At 38.8% G+C, this 19,551-nt stretch overlaps 2 gene segments (V, D, J or C); both read right to left on the bottom strand.

Moving 5' to 3' along the window:
- Positions 1-992: 992 nt before the first annotated feature.
- On the bottom strand, positions 993-1,916 carry LOC130071511 (T cell receptor alpha variable 18-like). The segment is given in 2 exon segments: positions 993-1,582; positions 1,866-1,916. Coding segments are annotated over 2 exon segments (423 nt in total).
- Positions 1,917-3,016: 1,100 nt separating this feature from the next.
- On the bottom strand, positions 3,017-18,809 carry LOC130071600 (T-cell receptor alpha chain V region CTL-F3-like). The segment is given in 3 exon segments: positions 3,017-3,231; positions 18,390-18,566; positions 18,701-18,809. Coding segments are annotated over 3 exon segments (417 nt in total).
- Positions 18,810-19,551: the final 742 nt, after the last annotated feature.

Raw genomic sequence — 19,551 nt, forward strand, 5'->3', positions numbered from 1 at the left:
AGCAACGGCACCAGCCTACAGCTCCACTCCTCCTCAGGCCATCTCCACGTCCGTGCCAGACGCTCAAAGCGACGTAGAAAGTTTTCCATATCCTCGCCAGCTTGGAAGACTGGCATTTGCGGCTCCGATCTTAGTGGTGGTGGTGGTGGTGGTGCTGGTGGTGGTGGTCTAGACCGGCCTGGCGTCGGAAGCTCCATTCGTGGACTCGCAGCACTGCTTGGTGTAGCCGCTGCCTGACCCGTCTGCTGCATGGATTCACGTATTCCTCGGAGTTCAGACAGATATCTCTCCTCCCTCTGTTGTTGAGCACCAAGGAATTCCCGCATTAACGCCACCATTTCCCCAGTTTGCATCGTCCCCCTCGTTGTGACAGTGCTGGGCTGAGGTGAACTGGCTCTCGGATATTCCTCTGTCTCCTCATCCTCCGATTCACCCAGTAAATCCAGCTCCGGATCCATTGCACTCTGCCTCACTTGTGAACGTGGTTTCCGCCCTCTCTGTGTCTTTTTACGAGTGGCCATCCCACTTCTGACACCAAAATGTAGGGAAGTGCCACTTCGCCAGTAGTGGTAACAGAGGAGCCCGGAATTAAGTCGGTGCTTTGTTTGTATTATAAAAAAAAAATTAATTAAGAAGACACAAGCCAGTGTGGATCTTCCGTTCTTTATTTGAAAGTATTGCAATTTCCACTGATCTATGCACCCCCACCCCCCCCCCCCAACCCCCCCCCCCCCAAGAAAAAACTTTTGAGTGCACTGATTTGATCTTTTAGGATTTATTTTATAGACAAAAAAAAAGAATGAAAGAGGTAGCGAACCAGATTTGTAATCGACATACCTGTTATTTAGTAAATGAAAAAGTAGGAGCTTATGATCCTGTAATGAGGCTTGATGACATGAATATGTGGTGCATATCGCCATCTTATGGTTACCAAAAAAAAACCATTACAAAATGAGAATGAAGTTTAGTTTTTAATGTAGCTTCCTCCAAAGTTTAAAAAACAAAAATCGGCATTCTGTTCATGAATTTAGTTTATTTGTGAAATGAAGCTTTGACTTAATGACTGTAATGTTGTGTTTGTACAAAGATTTTTAATCTAATTTTAAACATGGGTATTTATGTTCCATCAGACTTTTTGTTCTCAGTGTCTGAGTTGGCAATTTGGGAATGTGATTCTTTCATTTATGTGCTTCAGTCTGTTAGTAGAAGGCATAATAGTTATGCCTTTTCAGTTGTGTCAGGTTTTTGTACAGTGTTACAGTGTTTCCTGTGACTGTGGGCCTCAGAGCACAGTAATACACAGCAGAGTCTGACACTTCAGCAGAGGAGATCTCCAGATCCACACGTTTGTTCTCTTTTTCTTTTCTAGTCTTAGTAGAGAACCTGGGATCTACCTCAGATGTCTTAGTCTCTTTCACACCCTCCATTATGAGCACAAGGAATTGAGGAGCTGATCCGGGATTCTGACGGTACCATAGAAGTGAATATGCAGAGGAATAACTGCAGGATAATGTAACAGTTGAAGACACTGCAGCAAACTCTTCACTGCGCTCTGGTGTGATTTCATCTCCTAAACTCACACCTGGAAAAGAACAAAATAACAAATTTTTAATTTCCAAATAGTAATTACATTTTATATTTTTTACAGTGATTTGAAATTGTATACATACAATACACAATACTTATAATACTTATTACATATTATTTAGTTACATTGTCATGATATGAGATTGTATCAGTTTACAATAAAATAAAGTTCATTAAGTAAGATGAGAAAATGATTGATGATAAAATATGTGTAAGTTCTCAAAGTACAGCTGAGCTTTCTTTTTGGAATGAAAATGCATGTACAAAAATGTACTTACATGCCAAGGCAGAGAGCAGAATGACTGAATGAAGCATCATTGTACATGTGTGTGTGTTCACTACAGCAGGACTGAGCTTTGTCACAGTCTAGCAAATGTAACAAGATCATCTGAGATGTTAAACTCCTCCCCTTTCATCCTCTGTCGCTTTCATTACTGTCGTTTGATGCCCAAAAAAAAAAACCTCACATACATGTACACACAGTTTAAAACCAAACATTACATTTAGTATAATAAATGTGATATCTGCTCATGCAAAAAGGCTGTCAAAGCTGAAAACTAAGATAAATAAATACAAAAGATAGAGAAAAATAACACGAGGGTTAATATTTTAATCCATAAATCAGTTACATTGTACGAATGTTGTCATGTTATATTTAAATACGTTTCATTAGAAATGTTAGGTAGGCCTAATGCAGGGTCCAAAGATGAGACGACAAGTTTTAAAGTTGAGACACTCACACACATATATAATGCATATTTTAAAAACTTTTTTGTATAAATATATTTAGTTTAGGCCTATATAATGTCACAAGTCTGTCCTGTCATATGTAGCACATGTGGTGTTCTCTGTTCCTGTCTCTGTCTTGACTCCTCCTTCCTTGTTATCTGATTATTGGTTAATTTGTCTCACTGTTTTTCTCGTTACCTTCCTTGTTTGCTTCCCTATTTAGTCTCCCTGTGTTTGTAGTCTTGTGCTGGTTCGTTGTTATCATGTTCCTCGTGTTTCCTGCTGGACCTGATGTATTCTTTGTCTGTTTTGGTTTGTTAGTTTTTGTATTTATATTTACTTTATTAAATCCTCTTTCTGCACTTGAGTCCTCGATCCTTTCCACTATCCAGCCGTGACATATAACAGTTGTTAACAGCAATAATAAGAAATTTCTGTCGTAAGAACAGGTATTCAGCTGATGGACACCGTGCTGCGTTGTCATGGGAACATTCCAGGTGAAAATAATGAGGAAATTAAGTTGTCTTTCGTTGCTCCCTTCACCAAGTGCGATCCAAACGGCTACATAATGACACACAAGTGCCCTGCTCACTCCAAAGTCCCCACTTCAAGGGCTCTGTCCTTTGAAAGGAGTAGGGCATACAGGTGATGTGAATGACAGTGATTCCAATTATGTTGACATATGGGAGCTTTATGCAGTTTATACCCTTTATGGCTGATTATTTTATCCGCTGTAATGTGTCTCCCTAAGTTTTTGTATGAGTGTTGAGTGTGTTTGAGTCACAGTGGGCTGCAGAGCACAGTAATACACAGCAGAGTCTGACACACTCACATCCTGGATTGTCAGTGGAACAGATCTTGATGTGGAGTTCAATGTTGCAGAAAATCTCTCCTTAAATTCATCCTCAGTAGTTCCTTTGCCAACTGTAAATTCACTCAGAATGAATGTTGGTGGTCTGTTTGGTAGCTGTTTGTACCAGAAGAGGTATGGACTTTGAGAAGTTGTAGTATAATTACACCTTAAGATTACTTGATCTCCTTCACTTGCAGTCCTTTCTCTATAAGACTGTTCAACCCTGTCCTGTCCCGAGGACACTGGAAAAAAGGTAAGTCATTAACATTCATTATTTGCAAAGTAAACAAACATTTAATAACCTAAATGAAAGTAAACTCTTTTCTGTGAAAGTGTGCAGAAACAGAATAAAAGTGCTTACGATCAAAATGTGCTATGAAACACAGGGAAATCAAAGCCCGGCTAAACATACTTGTTCTCTGAGGTAAAAGAACTGAAATGAACTCAACACAAGTCAACAGTGCTCTCAAAAAAAGCCTGTCTCACTGAGCTCTATTTTAATGTATCATGTCACATGATCTACTCATACACGAAGAGAGCAATGCTGACCCCTTGTGGATAAAGTTTGAAATAACTTAAAATGTGTTCAACCATGAATGATTTTTCACAAAAATAGGACTATCCTCAAATATTTTTGAACACATGCTTGATCCCCTCTACTCATCTCTCGGTGTGTATATTGTAAAGCCATTTACTCATATACCACTGGGCATCATGCTCTTTTTCTTTTTTTTTTTCTTTGCAGTGTTAAAGTAAAAGTTATCTGAAGAAGGTGTGCTTTGACTGTGTATTGTCCACAGTGGTACATGCGAATGAGTAAACTAAAACTTTTCTACTTAAACTAATCATGCTTTTGTGTTTCCTGTGGCTCCTTTGAGCAAGATGCTTGGAATACCATTGTTTCCTTTTTTGTATAGGTTTTTGTACAGTGTTCTAGTGTTTCCTGTGACTGTGGGCTCCAGAGCACAGTAATACACAGCAGAGTCAGATACTGCGGCAGAGGAGATCTCCAGATACACATGGCTTTGTTTTTCTTTTCTGATCTTACTTGTGAATCTTTGATCTACATCAGATGTCTTCACATCTTTTACACTGTCTGAGATGAGCACAAGGAATTCCGGTGCTGATCCGGGATACTGACGGTACCAAAGTAAAGACCATGCAGAAGAATAGCTGCAGGATAATTGAACACTTGAACCTTCGGCTGCAAACTCCTGTGTTTTGTCTGGTGTAATAGTATCTCCATTACTGGAACCTGCAAAGAAAAGTGAAATAGTCTCAGAGGGTGCAAATTTGACTGTGCTGATAAAATGTGAGCATTTCAGATGTTCATTCACTTATAGTGTACTTTTATATATTAAGGCCACAAATGAGACCATTAACTATTGTGATCATTAATTTAAGGACAGCCTTGAAGTGATGGTACTTACATACTAAAGCAGAGAACAGAATAACTGAATGGAGTATCATTGTGTGTGTGCTTACAGTCTCAGCTTGAATGATCTTATGACGGTTCAGTAAAATACACTCAGATACGTTAAGCTCCTCCTTCCTCTCCTCCTGGGGATTCTGTGAAAAAGAAAAGGGTGTCAATTAACCAAGCAATAAAATTATTAAACTTTTAGAATCTACATTCACGGAAATGTTTTTTTTTTTTTTTTTGACTGACATAAAGCTGAAATGTTTTCTTACCAATGCAAAGTTGGATTATTATCCAAGTAAAACGAAACATGTTGTCCTCAGAGAGACGATCGATGATGCCAAAATAGTTGTTTAATTTCCCCATCAGCATCTCTGTCAGTGTGAATCGGCTCCACCCACTGCTGGTGTTTTTTATAATTGAGCAAGACATCTTTTTGGAAAAGGGAAATATGACCTATGAATGTCATAACAGAGATTCATAATTTCATTATAACAAAAATATTCATAATACATTTTTGCATTAGCAATAAGCAGCACTTTATAGCCATATGAAGTGGTATATCATTGTGAATATTTTACATCGATACATTCAAAGAAGAGTAAATACATTTTTGTTAATTATTTGATTTTTTTCTATAAAGAAAATTCACAGCTGGAATATGTATATTGAGGGAAATTGAGGCTCATGTTAAAAACTGCACGAGTCAGATCTCTTAGTTCTTGTCAGGATGTTTGTTTTTCAGTCACAGTGGGCTTCAGAGCACAGTAAGACACAGAAGAGTCACACACACACACACACACACACATCCTGGATTGTCAGAGAAACTGAGCTTGAGGATTTGTTGAGATCTGCATGAAATCTTTCCTCAAATTCTTTTTCACTGCTGCTTGATGAGAGTTTATGTAACCCAGTAGGTTATAACTATGTTGTTAATAAGTTACTTCAATTTATTAGCTTGTATTTATGTTTAATTAAGAGATAAAATCTGAATTAACCATTCATCTTTTTTTTGTGATTATATGTGTATTTGTGTCTTTAAGAGCGCGCGTGCATGAGATACAAGTTTGATGTAGGTGTACATGTGGAAAACGTGGCTTTAACCATTAGTTAGGTGTTTGATTATTTTATTGGTGTATGTGAATTAAGTCCCGCCCTCACTGGTGTTTTGTGTAATGTGAGTGGTTGTTCGGGAGATGAGAGTTTTGTTGACAAGCGGAGAGAGACGGAGATTGAGTAGAGACGCATTTGCGGGGACAGAGTGATTTGATTGACGATTTATAAGTTTAAACAACCTTTAACTGTAATGTAGATCCAAGATGAATCCCTTGTGTGTGCGTCTTTGAGTTTGTAGCCAGTGTTTTTTATAGTTTTTGTTTCGTGTGGCTAACCTGCCGTGTGGGAGCGAATCCGAGTGTTTTCGGTTAGTTATCACTGCGCATATCAGCGCATCTGAACTGATAGTTTACAGCGACAGTTATACAACCGACTAAAGACTGTTTAACCTGGTTGAACTTGTTGTCCTTCACAACGAGGAAGACCTTGAGGACCAGATAGCGCCCCAAATACCCGCGTTATTTGGGGTTCCTCTGGCGGCGTGGGAGAGTAGTATGAAGCTGCAGACTCGGAGACCTGCATCTACAGTCCCCCTGCACCCAGAGTCCCGCATCCAGACGTTTTTCGAGACAGCGCCTCCTATCAAATTGTATCGGATAAACATGTGAAGAACATGTGAAGAACTTAAGCCAAAACGTGAGTAGGCTATCTTCAATTTTATTTAGCGAATCGTAGTAGCCTACTCGTTTGATTTATTTTTTAATAAAACTAATTTAGCTCATCGATACAACATATGAATAGTCCATTTAATATTTGTAAAGATAGTTTGTAACAAGATTTGAGCCGTTAATGTATGTTTTTTCGCCCTCTTCCCCCCGAAAATATTTTGATAGCTAACGTTAGCCTTTAACCTTGGACTTTTTGTAGATATGTCATACATGCTGCAGTGATTTTCACTGCCCATTTTGTGCCCCCATATATTTCAAACCCACAAAGTTGTCCAAAGTTCAAAAACATCTCAAGGGACACTTCAACAGAGCAGTGCAACATGAAGGTAACATTTGCAAACATCTTTTTTCTTTTTTTTTCTTTCTTTTTGAAACATCATAAGACATGTGCTATCGGGCCTATACTGTTGTAGGCTATTCCAGGGTACACCATACATCGATGGAGTCGCCCCTGCCGAACCCAGCAACATATCATTTTATGATTATGCAAAGCGACTTATAAATTAGTTTTTTTAATGCAATTGAAGACGAAAAGTAAAGTCACGGACACAGTTTTTTCTTCCTTTTTTCTTTACAGCAAGATGATGTTTAGGTGATCATTAAATAAAGTACAGAATTGTTTATTATTGGTGTTTTGTCTATTCTGATTTGTTTTTCTTCGCATTCAAAATATCAAAAAACAGATTTTGTAATGTTAGCATGGTAATGTTAATTAGACCATTATAGCTTGAACTGAAAGAAAAATTGGAATTTTAATAAAAAAAATTGTAGCAATATAATATCACATACTATTTTTCAGAAGATAGTTCAATCTGTAATTGTATCCCTTCCATCGCAATGAGTTTTTTTTGGCACATGCATTAAGCAGGGAACGCAAATATTTATTGGATCATTTATTTGGAGACCGTAATATTGCATCCTATTGTTTTTAATTGCATTTGGATAAGCGTGTGCTGTACTCTGTGTGCGGGTGTTATATGATCTTTTGAACAGCAGGAGGCGCTGTGTTCGAAAAACGAGGGGTCTGAGAATGCGGGACTCTCGGTGGGGGACTGTAGATGCAGGCTCCGAGTCTGCAGCTTCATAATATTGGCGTGGGAGGTACATTTCGTCGGCTGACGAGGGAGAGAGAGGACGAGAAGCTGCGTGAGGCCTGCTGCAGGATTCCGGAGTTGCGGTATCATTGCACGTGGAATTGAGGTATCTTTGTTTGATTGATTTTGTGCTCAGGAGAGTGAAGGGGCCATTTTTCAGTTTCCCGGCCACCACGAACACGAGCCACGATTCAGGCCTGCAACGGGGTGGGTTGTGTGAATGACTGGTGTGTGTGTGGGCCCACCGCATTAAATATTATTCAGTGCACTGAAAATAATATGTGTATATTCAGAGTATCGTTTGTATAATCTGAGTGGGTTATTGTGTACATTTCTCCCGTTTGAGGTCATTGGTGCAACCTATACTGAGAGTATTTGACCTGGAGAATAATTTCAGTAGGTCTGGCCACTGATATATATTCCCTTTCAGTGTTTGAATTGTGTCAATATTTCACATTCTGAAATTAATGTGCTGAGCTAGTTATCATTCAATTACTCCATTCCAATTAAATCTTTTATCTGTTCTGTACTTTTACTCGTGTGTTATTCCTTTAAAAGTGTTGGTTGACGTCATTAGTCAGGGGGTGAGAGATTTAATGTGAGTAAAATAGTACAAGGAAAGTAGAGCTTATCATTTTAATTCTAAAATATAAACTTAATTCATGTAGTGACAATAGAGGGGCCTAACTTCAACATCGGTAGGCATTTAGTTAATGAATCTGGGAGTAGTATGAAGCTGCAGACTCGGAGACCTGCATCTACAGTCCCCCTGCACCCAGAGTCCCGCATCCAGACCCCTCGTTTTTCGAGACAGCGCCTCCTATCAAATTGTATCGGATAAACATGTGAAGAACTTAAAGGTGCCCTAGAATGTTTTTTTTAATTATTTTATAATGTTTCCTGGGTTACCCTTATAATGTTAGTATGTTTTTTTAGATAAAAAATAATCATAATTTAGAAATAAATGGCATTTTTCCTAGCCTGCTTTTAGCCTCTGATTTGAACACTCTGTTTGAAGGGGCGTGCCTGCTGTGGGATTCAGTGTAACCGCGGCCACTGCTGTGATTGGCTGACATGGTTGCATGAAATAGCTAGTACGCATTACATGAGAAACTCTCTCCCGAATACTTTTACTACTGCTATTATACGTTTTTACTATAACAGCTATCGAGATTAACGAATCGTGAGATGTTTTTAAAGTATTTAGATCTATCCCCATCACATAAAATGTTGCCGTGATGAGCATTGAGCAGATGACAGTGTGTTGATCGCGAGAATGAAGATCTTATCATTGCAAAGCAGTTTCTGCACTCTCTCTGCTTTCACCAATGCAAACACGATGATGTAAATACAGTAAGAGCTTCGTTGTGCAGTAACGTGCGTCATTGATTTCATAACGAGTTTGGCAAGTGTCCAGATAAACTCACGCTGTGTGGAAAGATTTTTCTTTGATCGCTTTCTGTATATAATTTGTTCACAATTTAAATACGATTATTTTCATCCTACTAAAAGAAACGATGTGAAGCTGATATTTTAGTCACTGGCTTGACTTACTGATGCATAAACAGTATTGAATGATTTTGAGAGAAAGATTACCTGTCTGAACTTGAACAATTACACATCAGAAAGTGTTGCTTGGTAGCTCGATCCGAGGCCAGCTCTGTATTGGCCCAAGTTAAGGAAACAGTCGTCAGTGAAATTTCCAGAGAAAATAAAATTAACCCATTGTTTCTTCAGAGGCTCAGATGAAGGAACTAAAAAATACTTTTGTGTTCATGTGTACATCCACACTGAGCAACTGCCATGCTTCGGCTGCGCAGTTCCGCCTGGCATTGAGGGCTGGCATTATGCAAATATTTGGAGGCGTACATATTAATGATCCCGACTATTGCGTCACAGTCGGTATTGTGTGGAGAACCGACCGTTTTTCAGGGATGTTTTTCTTAAACGTGAATTAAATGAGAACGCGAAAACAGTCCAGTTTGAGATTCACTCTATGTCATGTCCATGCACTGAACTCTTGTTATTTGACTATACCAAGGTAAATTCAATTTTGAATTATAGGTCACCTTTAAATTGAAAAAGAAAGAATGTAGGAGAACAGAAAGGAAAGGGACACTTTACGAATACAATTCTGTAATTTGTAAAGCAAGACAATCTCATTTCTCCACTATTATCAATAGTAAAGCTAATAACACCCGTGCGCTATTTTCCACCTTTGAGAGGTTAACAAATCCTTTACCTTATCTGGCTCCTGAACTACTCTCAGTTGAAAAGTGCAATGAATTTGCTTCTTTTTTTAAGAGCAAAGTAGAGAACATAAGACATCATATCTCATATACGTCGCATAGCATCTCTCACTTTGAATCACCAATTAGTCTGAGGGATGAGCTCAGCACTCTTTCAAATTTCAGCCCTGTTGACCTCGACACTCTTGAAAAGACTGTACAAAGTCTAAGTTCCTCCACATCTGAGCTGGACATTTTACCAACTAGCTTTTTTAAATCTGTGTTTCATCTAATAGCAACTGATGTGCTTTTAATAACTAATACCTCTCTACTGAGCGGCGTATTCCCTAAGTCCCTTAAAATAGCCGTTGTAAAACCTTTACTTAAAAAGAACAACCTGGATGAGTCTGTCCTCAACAACTACAGACCCATATCAAATTTGTCTTTTATCGGTAAAATAATTGAAAAAATTGTTTTTAATCAAGTGTCTGCGTTTCTAACCTCAACTTCCTGTTTTGATCTCAGCCAGTCAGGTTTTAGAAAATACCATAGCACTGAAACAGCCTTGGTTAAAGTAGTCAACGACATTCGGCTAAATAATGATGCTAGAAAAACCACTGTTCTTATGCTGTTGGACCTCAGTGCAGCGTTCGACACTGTTGACCACAGCATACTAGTAGAAAGACTTAAATGCTTAAATCGCGTTTAAAGTCTGATCATTTCGACGGAGGTGAATCAATCAAAGTTAACTTTAGCTGGAAGTAACATTATTCAAGAACCGCTATAACGCCAAAACAATCTGTTACCTTAAATTATATGTTTATCTCTGTAAAGCTGCTTTGAAACAATCCATTGTTAAAAGCGCTATATAAATGAAGATGACTTGACTTGACATGACTTGCTGTGTTGGCCTCTCTGGCTCGGTCATCTGCTGGCTAAAGTCTTATCTAGAACACAGGAGTTTTTATGTTTCTATTGGTCATTATGCTTCAGCTCCTGTGTACTTAACATGTGGTGTCCCTCAAGGCTCAATCCTTGGCCCTCTTTTGTTTAATCTGTACATGCTCCCTCTTGGCCAAATTATGAAAAACCATTCTATTAGTTACCATAGCTACGCAGATGATACACAGTTATATCTATCCTTGTCTCCCAACGAGTTTGCTCCCCTTGAATCTCTTTATCATTGTCTTAATCAAGTTCAAGACTGGATGTCTAAAAATCTCCTTAAATTAAACACAGACAAAACGGAAGTAATTATCTTTGGGAAAAAGGATCAAAGACTAAAGACTGCCACATTATTGGGAATGAAAGGTTTTGAGGTAGTGGAAACCGTGAAGAACCTAGGGGTCATTATTGACAGCGACCTAAGTTTCAATAGCCACATGAAGGCAGTCACAAAATCAGCTTTTTATCATTTAAAAAACATTGCAAAGGTTAAAAACTTTATATTACCGGTAGATTTAGAAAAGCTTATTCATGCTTTCATCAACAGTAGGGTGGATTATTGTAATGGTCTTTTCACTGGTCTCCCTAAAAAAACAATAAAACCTCTTCAAATTATTCAAAATGCAGCAGCAAGACTATTGACCAGAACTAAAAGAAAAGATCATATCACATCAATTTTAAAATCTCTACACTGGTTACCAGTGATCTATAGAATTGATTTTAAAGTTCTTTTTCTTGTTTTTAAATCACTAAATGGTCAAGGACCTCTTTATATAGCAGAGATGCTTGAAACATATAGCCCCTCAAGATCTCTTAGATCTGCTGGAAAACTCCAACTGGTACAATCCAGCGCTCGTACCAAGCAGGGAGAGGCAGCCTTTAGTTGTTATGCGTAGAGGTCGACCGATTCATCGGTTTTGCCGATTAATCGGCACCGATAGTTGATTGTTGGAACTATCGTTATCGGCAAAAATACATACCGATAGTTTTTCCTGGTTGCATCCGTTGCTGGAGCGGCTGAGAAGCGCGCGCTGTCATTCATTACACAGTACGAGAGAGCTGAGAAGGGTCTGCTGACATCATGCAGTACAAGAGCGGCCTCTAGAGGTGTAATAAAAACTATCACTGATGCCTCGTGTTGTTTATTTCGACACGTGAGGCTGCGTGCTGCACTGAGAGCACACGCTGCGTTGAGAGCGCGGACATCAGCTGCGCGTTTAAAGCACCGACAGCTAAGGTATGTATACAGTACATTTTGTCATATGATTATAAAGTGATTAATTTGTTGACTAGATGCTGCATTAGTAGAGAAAGAACCGCACAACAGTATGTTTGTTTGCCTTCGAGGCTGAGAGGACGCTAACATTATAGTACCTCAAGCGGTTAAAACACTGACAAAAATAAACTTAAGTCCGACCCGAATGTTTAATGTCACAATTGTTACCATCTATTTGCATGAGTTTATATCCAGCTGGTCACTTTTATGCATTAATTATGCAGAGAAGTTGCATATTTAAAGTTAGAGACGTAAGATAGCAAACTGATATGTTCATACAGCCGACAGAAACATATAAACAAATCAGAAAAGCATTCGATTTCGGTTATTTTTTCATCATCACTTTAATACATATTTAGTTATTTTGATTAGATAATCATCAAGTGTTTATAAAAAAGAAGCAAAAGTGTGAGACTATACATGTAATATTTATGTCATTTCAATGCTCTGGCGTTGTAGATATTTAAAGTTGGCCATCTTTAAGCATGACTGTTTGGATTTAAATGAAATAACACTTAAAATAAAATTCCATATGTAACATTAACTAAGGTTAACAACTGCTGAATAAGGATTGTTCATTGTTTGTTAGTTAATTAGCATGTACTAATACATTTTTAAATTAAGGTTTTTATTTGTTAACCATAGTTAATGCACTATCAAACTAACATGAATGATCAAGGTGCAATTCTATTGCAATTGTATTGCTCAAATATTAATACATGTTGTAAAAAACATATATTGCATAATGCACATTTAAGCTAGCTAATAATTCCTTGTTAACAAATTGGACTTGCAAAGTGTTATAAACACACGTTTGACATATAATATTTTAATGTTTAAATTTTTTTCAGATGGCAAATGCTTTGAAGAAAGTACCAGTGTGGGAGTATTTTACTGAAGTATCACCTGGGAAAGCACAGTGTAATATCTGTGACAAAATAATCAGCATGGGGGCATCAACATCTACAGGTAAAAATACTACGAACATGTGGAGTCATCTGAAGCACATACATCCAGAAGTCCATGAAGAGGCTAGAGGAAAAAGGGGCATGAAAGATCCTTCTCAGCCATCAGTGTCTCAACTGTTTGAAAGCAAGACAGGGTGGAAGGATACAGATCCAAGGTCTATCAAAATTGATGCCGCTATCACTGAAATGATTGCCACTGACAACCAACCATTTTCAGTGGTTTCAGACCTTGGATTTAAGAGGCTCATGTCCCTTATGGAACCCAGGTACCGGATTAAAAATGAGAAGTTCTACAGAACAAAGATGCTTGATGAAACATATTCCAGAGTTTTGTCAAAAGTGAAAAGTGTAGTGACGAAGGACAAGGCCCCATTCATGGCCTTCACAACTGACTGTTGGTCTGGAACTACAGAGTGGTCTGCCACTCTGTATTGGCCAAACAGAGGCTAAGAACCATTCAGGAGGAGCTGGGTGTCCCAAAGCACTACATCATCCAGGCCGTCCCGACTCGATGGAACTCAACACTTCATATGCTCCAAAGAATGTATGAACAAGAGACGGGCACTGAATGTGTACTCTGGTGAACATGGGCATATCAGTGGCTTATCTGCCACACAGTGGGACATTGTCAGTAACCTTATTGACACACTGGTTCCCATCGAAGAAGTCACAATGGAGATGAGCAACTCTGAGTCTTCAGCAGGATGCATTATCCCCAGTGTGTCTGTTCTGAAGCTGATGCTGCAAGCAGAGGGTCCATCATCAGTAGGGATCAAAACTTTGCGCAAGACCATGCTTGACAGCCTGACAAAGCGGTTTTCCAAGGCAGAAGAGACAAAGGTTCTGGTCCTAGCAACACTCCTTGATCCTAGATACAAGGCCCGTGCCTTTGCGTCTGAAGAAACACTTGAGAAAGGAAAACTGTGGCTAAAGGAGGAAGCTGAAGAAGAGCTTGGCGAGCTCAGAGAAGAAGATCCGAGCCCTGCACCAGAAGGACCTGAGCAGGATGAGGGTTTGGATCCAGAGACAAAGAAGCAGAGAATCCATCAGCCCACTTTACTGGACACCCTGTATGCCAGGGTCCTTGGTGCCACAGCTGTGTCTCGGGGGATGAACAACATGAACAGCTTTGAGAGTGAGCTTGAGTGCTATTTGTCAGAGCCTGTCATTGAAAGAAGTGACATGCCTCTGCAGTGGTGGCAGAAAAATGACACAAGATTTAAAACACTTGCACTTCTGGCCAAGAAATTCCTGTGCCCCCCACCATCCACTGTGCCTAGTGAAAGGGTGTTCAGTGAAATTGGCATGATTTATGACGCCAAGAGGAGCAGACTGACTGGACACCATGCACACCAACTCTGCTTTCTCCATTATAATTTGAAGTTTCTTAACTTTGAATATTAAAATGGAACTAGAACTTGAACTGGACCATGTTAAACTTGAATCTATTGTATTGTAGTTCTAGCTAACAGGACTAGTTTCAACTGTTTCACATGTTCAAATTGTTTGACTTTTTTATTCATTAAGTTGGCTTGAAAAATAAAAGTTAAACAGTTACATTTTGAATGTAACTGGTTTTATTTGTTATTTAGAGTATTACTTTTTGTTTCAGTTTGAATGAATGTCTTTTATTGACTATTTATTTATATTTATGTATTTAATTCATTTAGCATGTTTTCATGGTTCAATACAGTTTTTTTATTTTTATAATAAAGTTCAGCACTGTTTTACTTGGAGTGTTATGTTTGTTTTTATCCATTATCAATTTTAAAAACTATCGGTTGATTAATCGGTTATCGGCAAGTATGGCCCAACCTAACTATCGTTATCGGTAAAATCCACTATCGGTCGACCTCTAGTTATGCGGTCCGTCTTTGGAACCGTCTTCCTGTAGACATTAAGACCTCTCCTACTGTCTTGTCTCTATTTTTAAATCCAGACTAAAAACAAAACTTTTTTAAATCCAGACTAAAAACAAAACTTTTTTATAATGCTTTCTTTTAACCCTCTCTTGTACCTGTGGTCTGTACGGTTTTTATTTTAAGCTCTCAATTTTGTGTATTATGTTCCCTGTGAACTATTATGTTTTTATTTTAAGCTCTTAATTTTGTGTATTATGTTCCCTGTGATTTAACATGTTTTTATTGCTAATGTTATTGTGTAATTGCTATTATGTAAAGCACATTGGGTTACCGTTCTGTGTATGAAATGGGCTATATCAATAAACCTGAACCTGAACCTAATGATTTTGTTTTACGTTTCGGATTCCCAGAAAAGATTCACCATGATATGGGTAGGGAATTCGAGAACCAGTTGATGTACCTACTGCAGAAGTGCTGTGATGTGCGAGCGTCTCATACTACCTGTTATCATCCACAAGGAAATGGACAGGTAGAGCGCTTCAACAGAACATTACTGTCTATGCTGCGCACCCCAGATACAGATAAAACTCAATGGAGAAAGTCACTGGAGAAGATGGTTCACGCTTATAACTGTACTCGCTGTGAGCTCACCGGTTTTTCCCCTTTCTATTTGCTTTATGGTCGTTCCCCACATCTGCCAATCGATCTGCTCTTCAACCTACGGCCAGCAGAAGGGAATGAGAATTATGCTGAGTATGTGTAGAACTGGCAAACGAGGATGCATCAAGCTTATGAGATTGCCTCCAGAACAGCTAACAGGGAAACCTCAAGGAGTAAGCAGGGGTATGACAGAAGAATTCATGGAATTGACCTTCAGCCGGGGGGACGAGTGCTGGTCCGAAATCTGAGCGAGGAGGACCCGGTAAGCTCAGATCGTACTGGGAAAACAGAGTGTACGTGATTGTAAAAAGAAGGAGTGATGAGAGTCCGGTGTATGAAGTCGTACCGGAAGGAGGAGGTAAAAGAGTGTTACATCGGAATCTACTTCTCCCTTGTGATAGTTTGCCATTGGAGAACTCCGAAGCAACACCACAACAGAAAAGACAGAAAATGCATGGAAGAAGGTCAGAGTGATATGTCAGAGAACGAGGATTTTCAAGATGGTGAGCTAGTACTACAGTTTCCTACTTCCTTGAGGCAGTGCCGGAAGTCTGTTCGTCTCAATTCGGATGTAGAACCGTTCACGCCAAATGTGGAACAGCACTGGGAGCAAGAGTCACAGAGAATAGAGGAGGAGATAGCAGAGGATGGGCCAGAGGAGCGGATGGAAGAGTATCTTGGAATGTCTGCGGAACAGTCGGGGGTATCGGAAGAACAAGCATCAGTTGAGAGCGAAGATGATGACTCTACACCTTTCAATTCTTATCCAAGGAGAGAACGCCGTCGTCCAAAGACTCTGACTTATGACTCATTGGGTCAGCCATCTTAGGTGGAAGTTGCAATAGATAGACTAAATGTGAGTAGAGAGGCTGCTGTCCAAGGACTGTGGCGACCATGGACAATGTTGGTTACCAGCTAAACTTACATTGATTGGCCACACTTGATCAGGACTGGTGTGGAAACGAATGTTTTGATGGACAATGATAGATGTGGAAAGGAAAAAAACTGATCTGTTTCAACTGCTGAACATAGGCAACTAAGGACATTGTTGACTTACTCTACAAAGTAAACTAGGATGGGTAGTAGACTAAAGAATTGTCTGGCCGTAATGGGGAGTCTATTACAAAAGAAGGTGTATAAGCGAGAAGTGTTTACTGTTGCTGGAAATATAATATCATTGTGCGACAATGGACAATGCATCCAACGGTTAATTTGACCTATTGTAGAGGGTATTTCAAGTGTTTGAAATTTAAGTCATCACTATTATTATAAGGTGTTTGCTGCGAAAGTAATTGATTATCAATGATAGTCAAATCTTAAATGTAGTAAACATTTTAAAATTAGTAGGGGAGGGTGTAGCGCAATGACTGAGTATTGCACTCCAAGAATGTCATGTATAAGTCATGTATAATGTTTGTGTGATGTTCAATATAATATAGTGATAAATGTTACAGTCTTATAGCGCACCAGTAGGTGGCGGCGATGTTGCGTGGTGTTGGTTATGGAACCGAGCTCACGTGTTAAGCCTCGCGTGAGTTTTGAGAGCGAGACTTTCCCGTGAGTGATGGTGTGTGATAACCACAAGAGCTGTAACTAAATGCGATTTATTCCTGTTTTGCAGGTAAGCTGGTTGAAAGTTTGTGAGACTTGTGTATTAATGTTTGTGTATATTCCCGAAGTGTTTGCATGCCATAGAGTGTGAATCATATATATGTTATATTAACCGTGCTATGCGTTGATTAGTGAGTTTGCACGTGTGTTAATGAGTTCACGTGGTCATTTATACGGGTGTTGTTTATAGAGAATATATAGCAGATATATTGTTAATTAGTTCGTGCTGAACTATGAGAATATTTGCATGTTTATAATGTAATATTTGCATGTTTACAATGTAATGTTTAAAACGTGTTAAGCCTCGTGTGAGTTTTGAGAGCGAGACTTCCCCGTGAGTGATGGTGTGTGATAACCACGAGAGCTGTAACTAAACGCGATTTATTCCTGTTTTGCAGAATAGATACACTTTAAATGTGCAACCCCCTTTGTGAATTATTCCTTGCACACTGGGAAGTGTTACATACTAAAAGGGCACAATGTAAAATTGTTCATAAATTTGCCACCAGCAACTGTCACAAACATTGAATGACACTAGATGTCTTGCAATATTTACATTTAACCTTACTCATTGAACACACAATGATGCATTCATCATTAAAAACAATTTAATCTCATTCTGTTTTAATTGATTCTCCTGCTGCCATCAAGAGTGAAATACCTACACTAACACCATTAAACAGATGCAATTTTCAAAATTAAAATCAGTGTTGGCACAGATGATGGTTATTTATGTGGTTATTTTATGGATTGGTTTACTGTCTTTATATCATAATGCAGTCGGATGTTAGTCTTGTGTTCTTGCTCTTCTTTTGGGCCACAAAAAATGTGTCCATTTTCCTCCTACCGTTCTCCATCAAAATCCGGGCACAGCACCTCTGCTCTTCCACTTCTTTACAAACCACCGAAAAGCAAATGATATCTGATTTAGAAGAGCTGAATATGTTAATTAATACATTAATTACCAAGCGTGTACTAATGTGTAGTTAAGATGGAATATTCATGCAGGATTTCATATGACTCATGTCGTAGTTAAGGTTAGTTCTAATTAGTACATGTCTTAACTCATCATTAGTTCATAGTAAAGTAATTATTAATTCAGGTATTAGTACATGATTATTCATGTACTGTTATTGTAAAGTGTTACCAAAATTTTAGACTTAGTCCAAAGACGAACCAAGAATATTTAATAGGGCTTATCTGCAGGGTTTTTGTATGAGTGTTGAGTGTGTTTGAGTCACAGTGGGCCTCAGAGCACAGTACTACACAGCAGAGTCTGACACACACACATCCTGGATTGTCAGTGGAACTGAAGTTGTAGAGGTGTTGAGATTGGCATCAAATCTCTCTTTAAACTGTTCATCAATCTCACCAGATCCAGGAAATTTCTTTAGCATATATTTAGGAAATCCGTTTATTTCTTGCTGGTACCAGAAGAGATATGGAAATGAATCAGTGGTTGAATATGTACAGTTGATTGTTACAGATTCACCTTCAAAAGCAATTTGAGCTCTTGTTTTCTGTTCAACACTGTCCAGAGAATCACAGCCTAAAATAGAATTTAAAAAAGTTTATTTTTTAATGAAATTGAATGAAATGAAAATCTTATACACTTTCACACACACAGTGAATATAAAATATATTATTTCATATTTAATATATATATTTCATGATGCCACTTACCCCAGAAATATGTGAATAGAAAGATAACCACCCTTTTCCAGTTTGTCATTATTTCAGTTGTGCTTTCCAATCACCAAAGTCATAAAATATACTGAGGAGTTCTGAGCCTCTTCTTCAGGGGCGGACTTAACCATTAGGCAAAGGTCGGCGATTGCCTTGGGCCCCGAGCTACCTACCAAAATGCCCCATTAAACTATGCTTAAGTTTTTTTTTTTTTTTTCCTTTGCGCAAATTATATATTTCTAAAAAACATTTGCGAAAAAAAGGCATCAAATCATTAGTCGCAGACAGGAGAGGGCCCCCACCTCACTACATTGGACTATTCCATTATCTCACTTTCTGCGTGCGAAAGTGACAAGGCTGTAATGCGCCAAAAAAACTGACGGAGAAAAAGAAGTGATTAACAGACGGTGTACAGAGTGACAGACAGAGTAGTAGACAGAGTAAAAAATTAAGCGAAGCTACCCAAGCGGTGCTGAAAAACCAGGAAGCGGGAGGAAAGCAAAACGTTTTTAGCAAAATCGCAGAAGGTAACAAACGTTTTTGTGATGCCCGCTGACAATGACAACAATGCTAACGATATGTTACTAGTCCATGGCCGTAGCCAGCTATGAGGTGACCGAGGTCCGGAACTCTGTCATTTTTTTACATTCAAAAAATAAAATGTCAAGCTCTCTGAATGATTAATTACCCGTTGAAACCACCTCATATGAGTGTTTGCAATTCATGTTGCTGCGAGAAGCTAGCGCAGTGAACGGGGCTTGAGAGCGCGCTGTGAGTGAGGGCGCGCGTGCAGCCTCCGTGTTGCCAGATCCACTAATGGAAAGGTGGCAGTACCTGTTTTCAGTCCC

Source organism: Rhinichthys klamathensis, unplaced genomic scaffold (genome assembly GCF_029890125.1).
Source record: "Rhinichthys klamathensis goyatoka isolate OS25496 unplaced genomic scaffold, OSU_Roscu_1.1 h1tg000446l_1, whole genome shotgun sequence".
Lineage (NCBI taxonomy): Eukaryota > Metazoa > Chordata > Actinopteri > Cypriniformes > Leuciscidae > Rhinichthys > Rhinichthys klamathensis.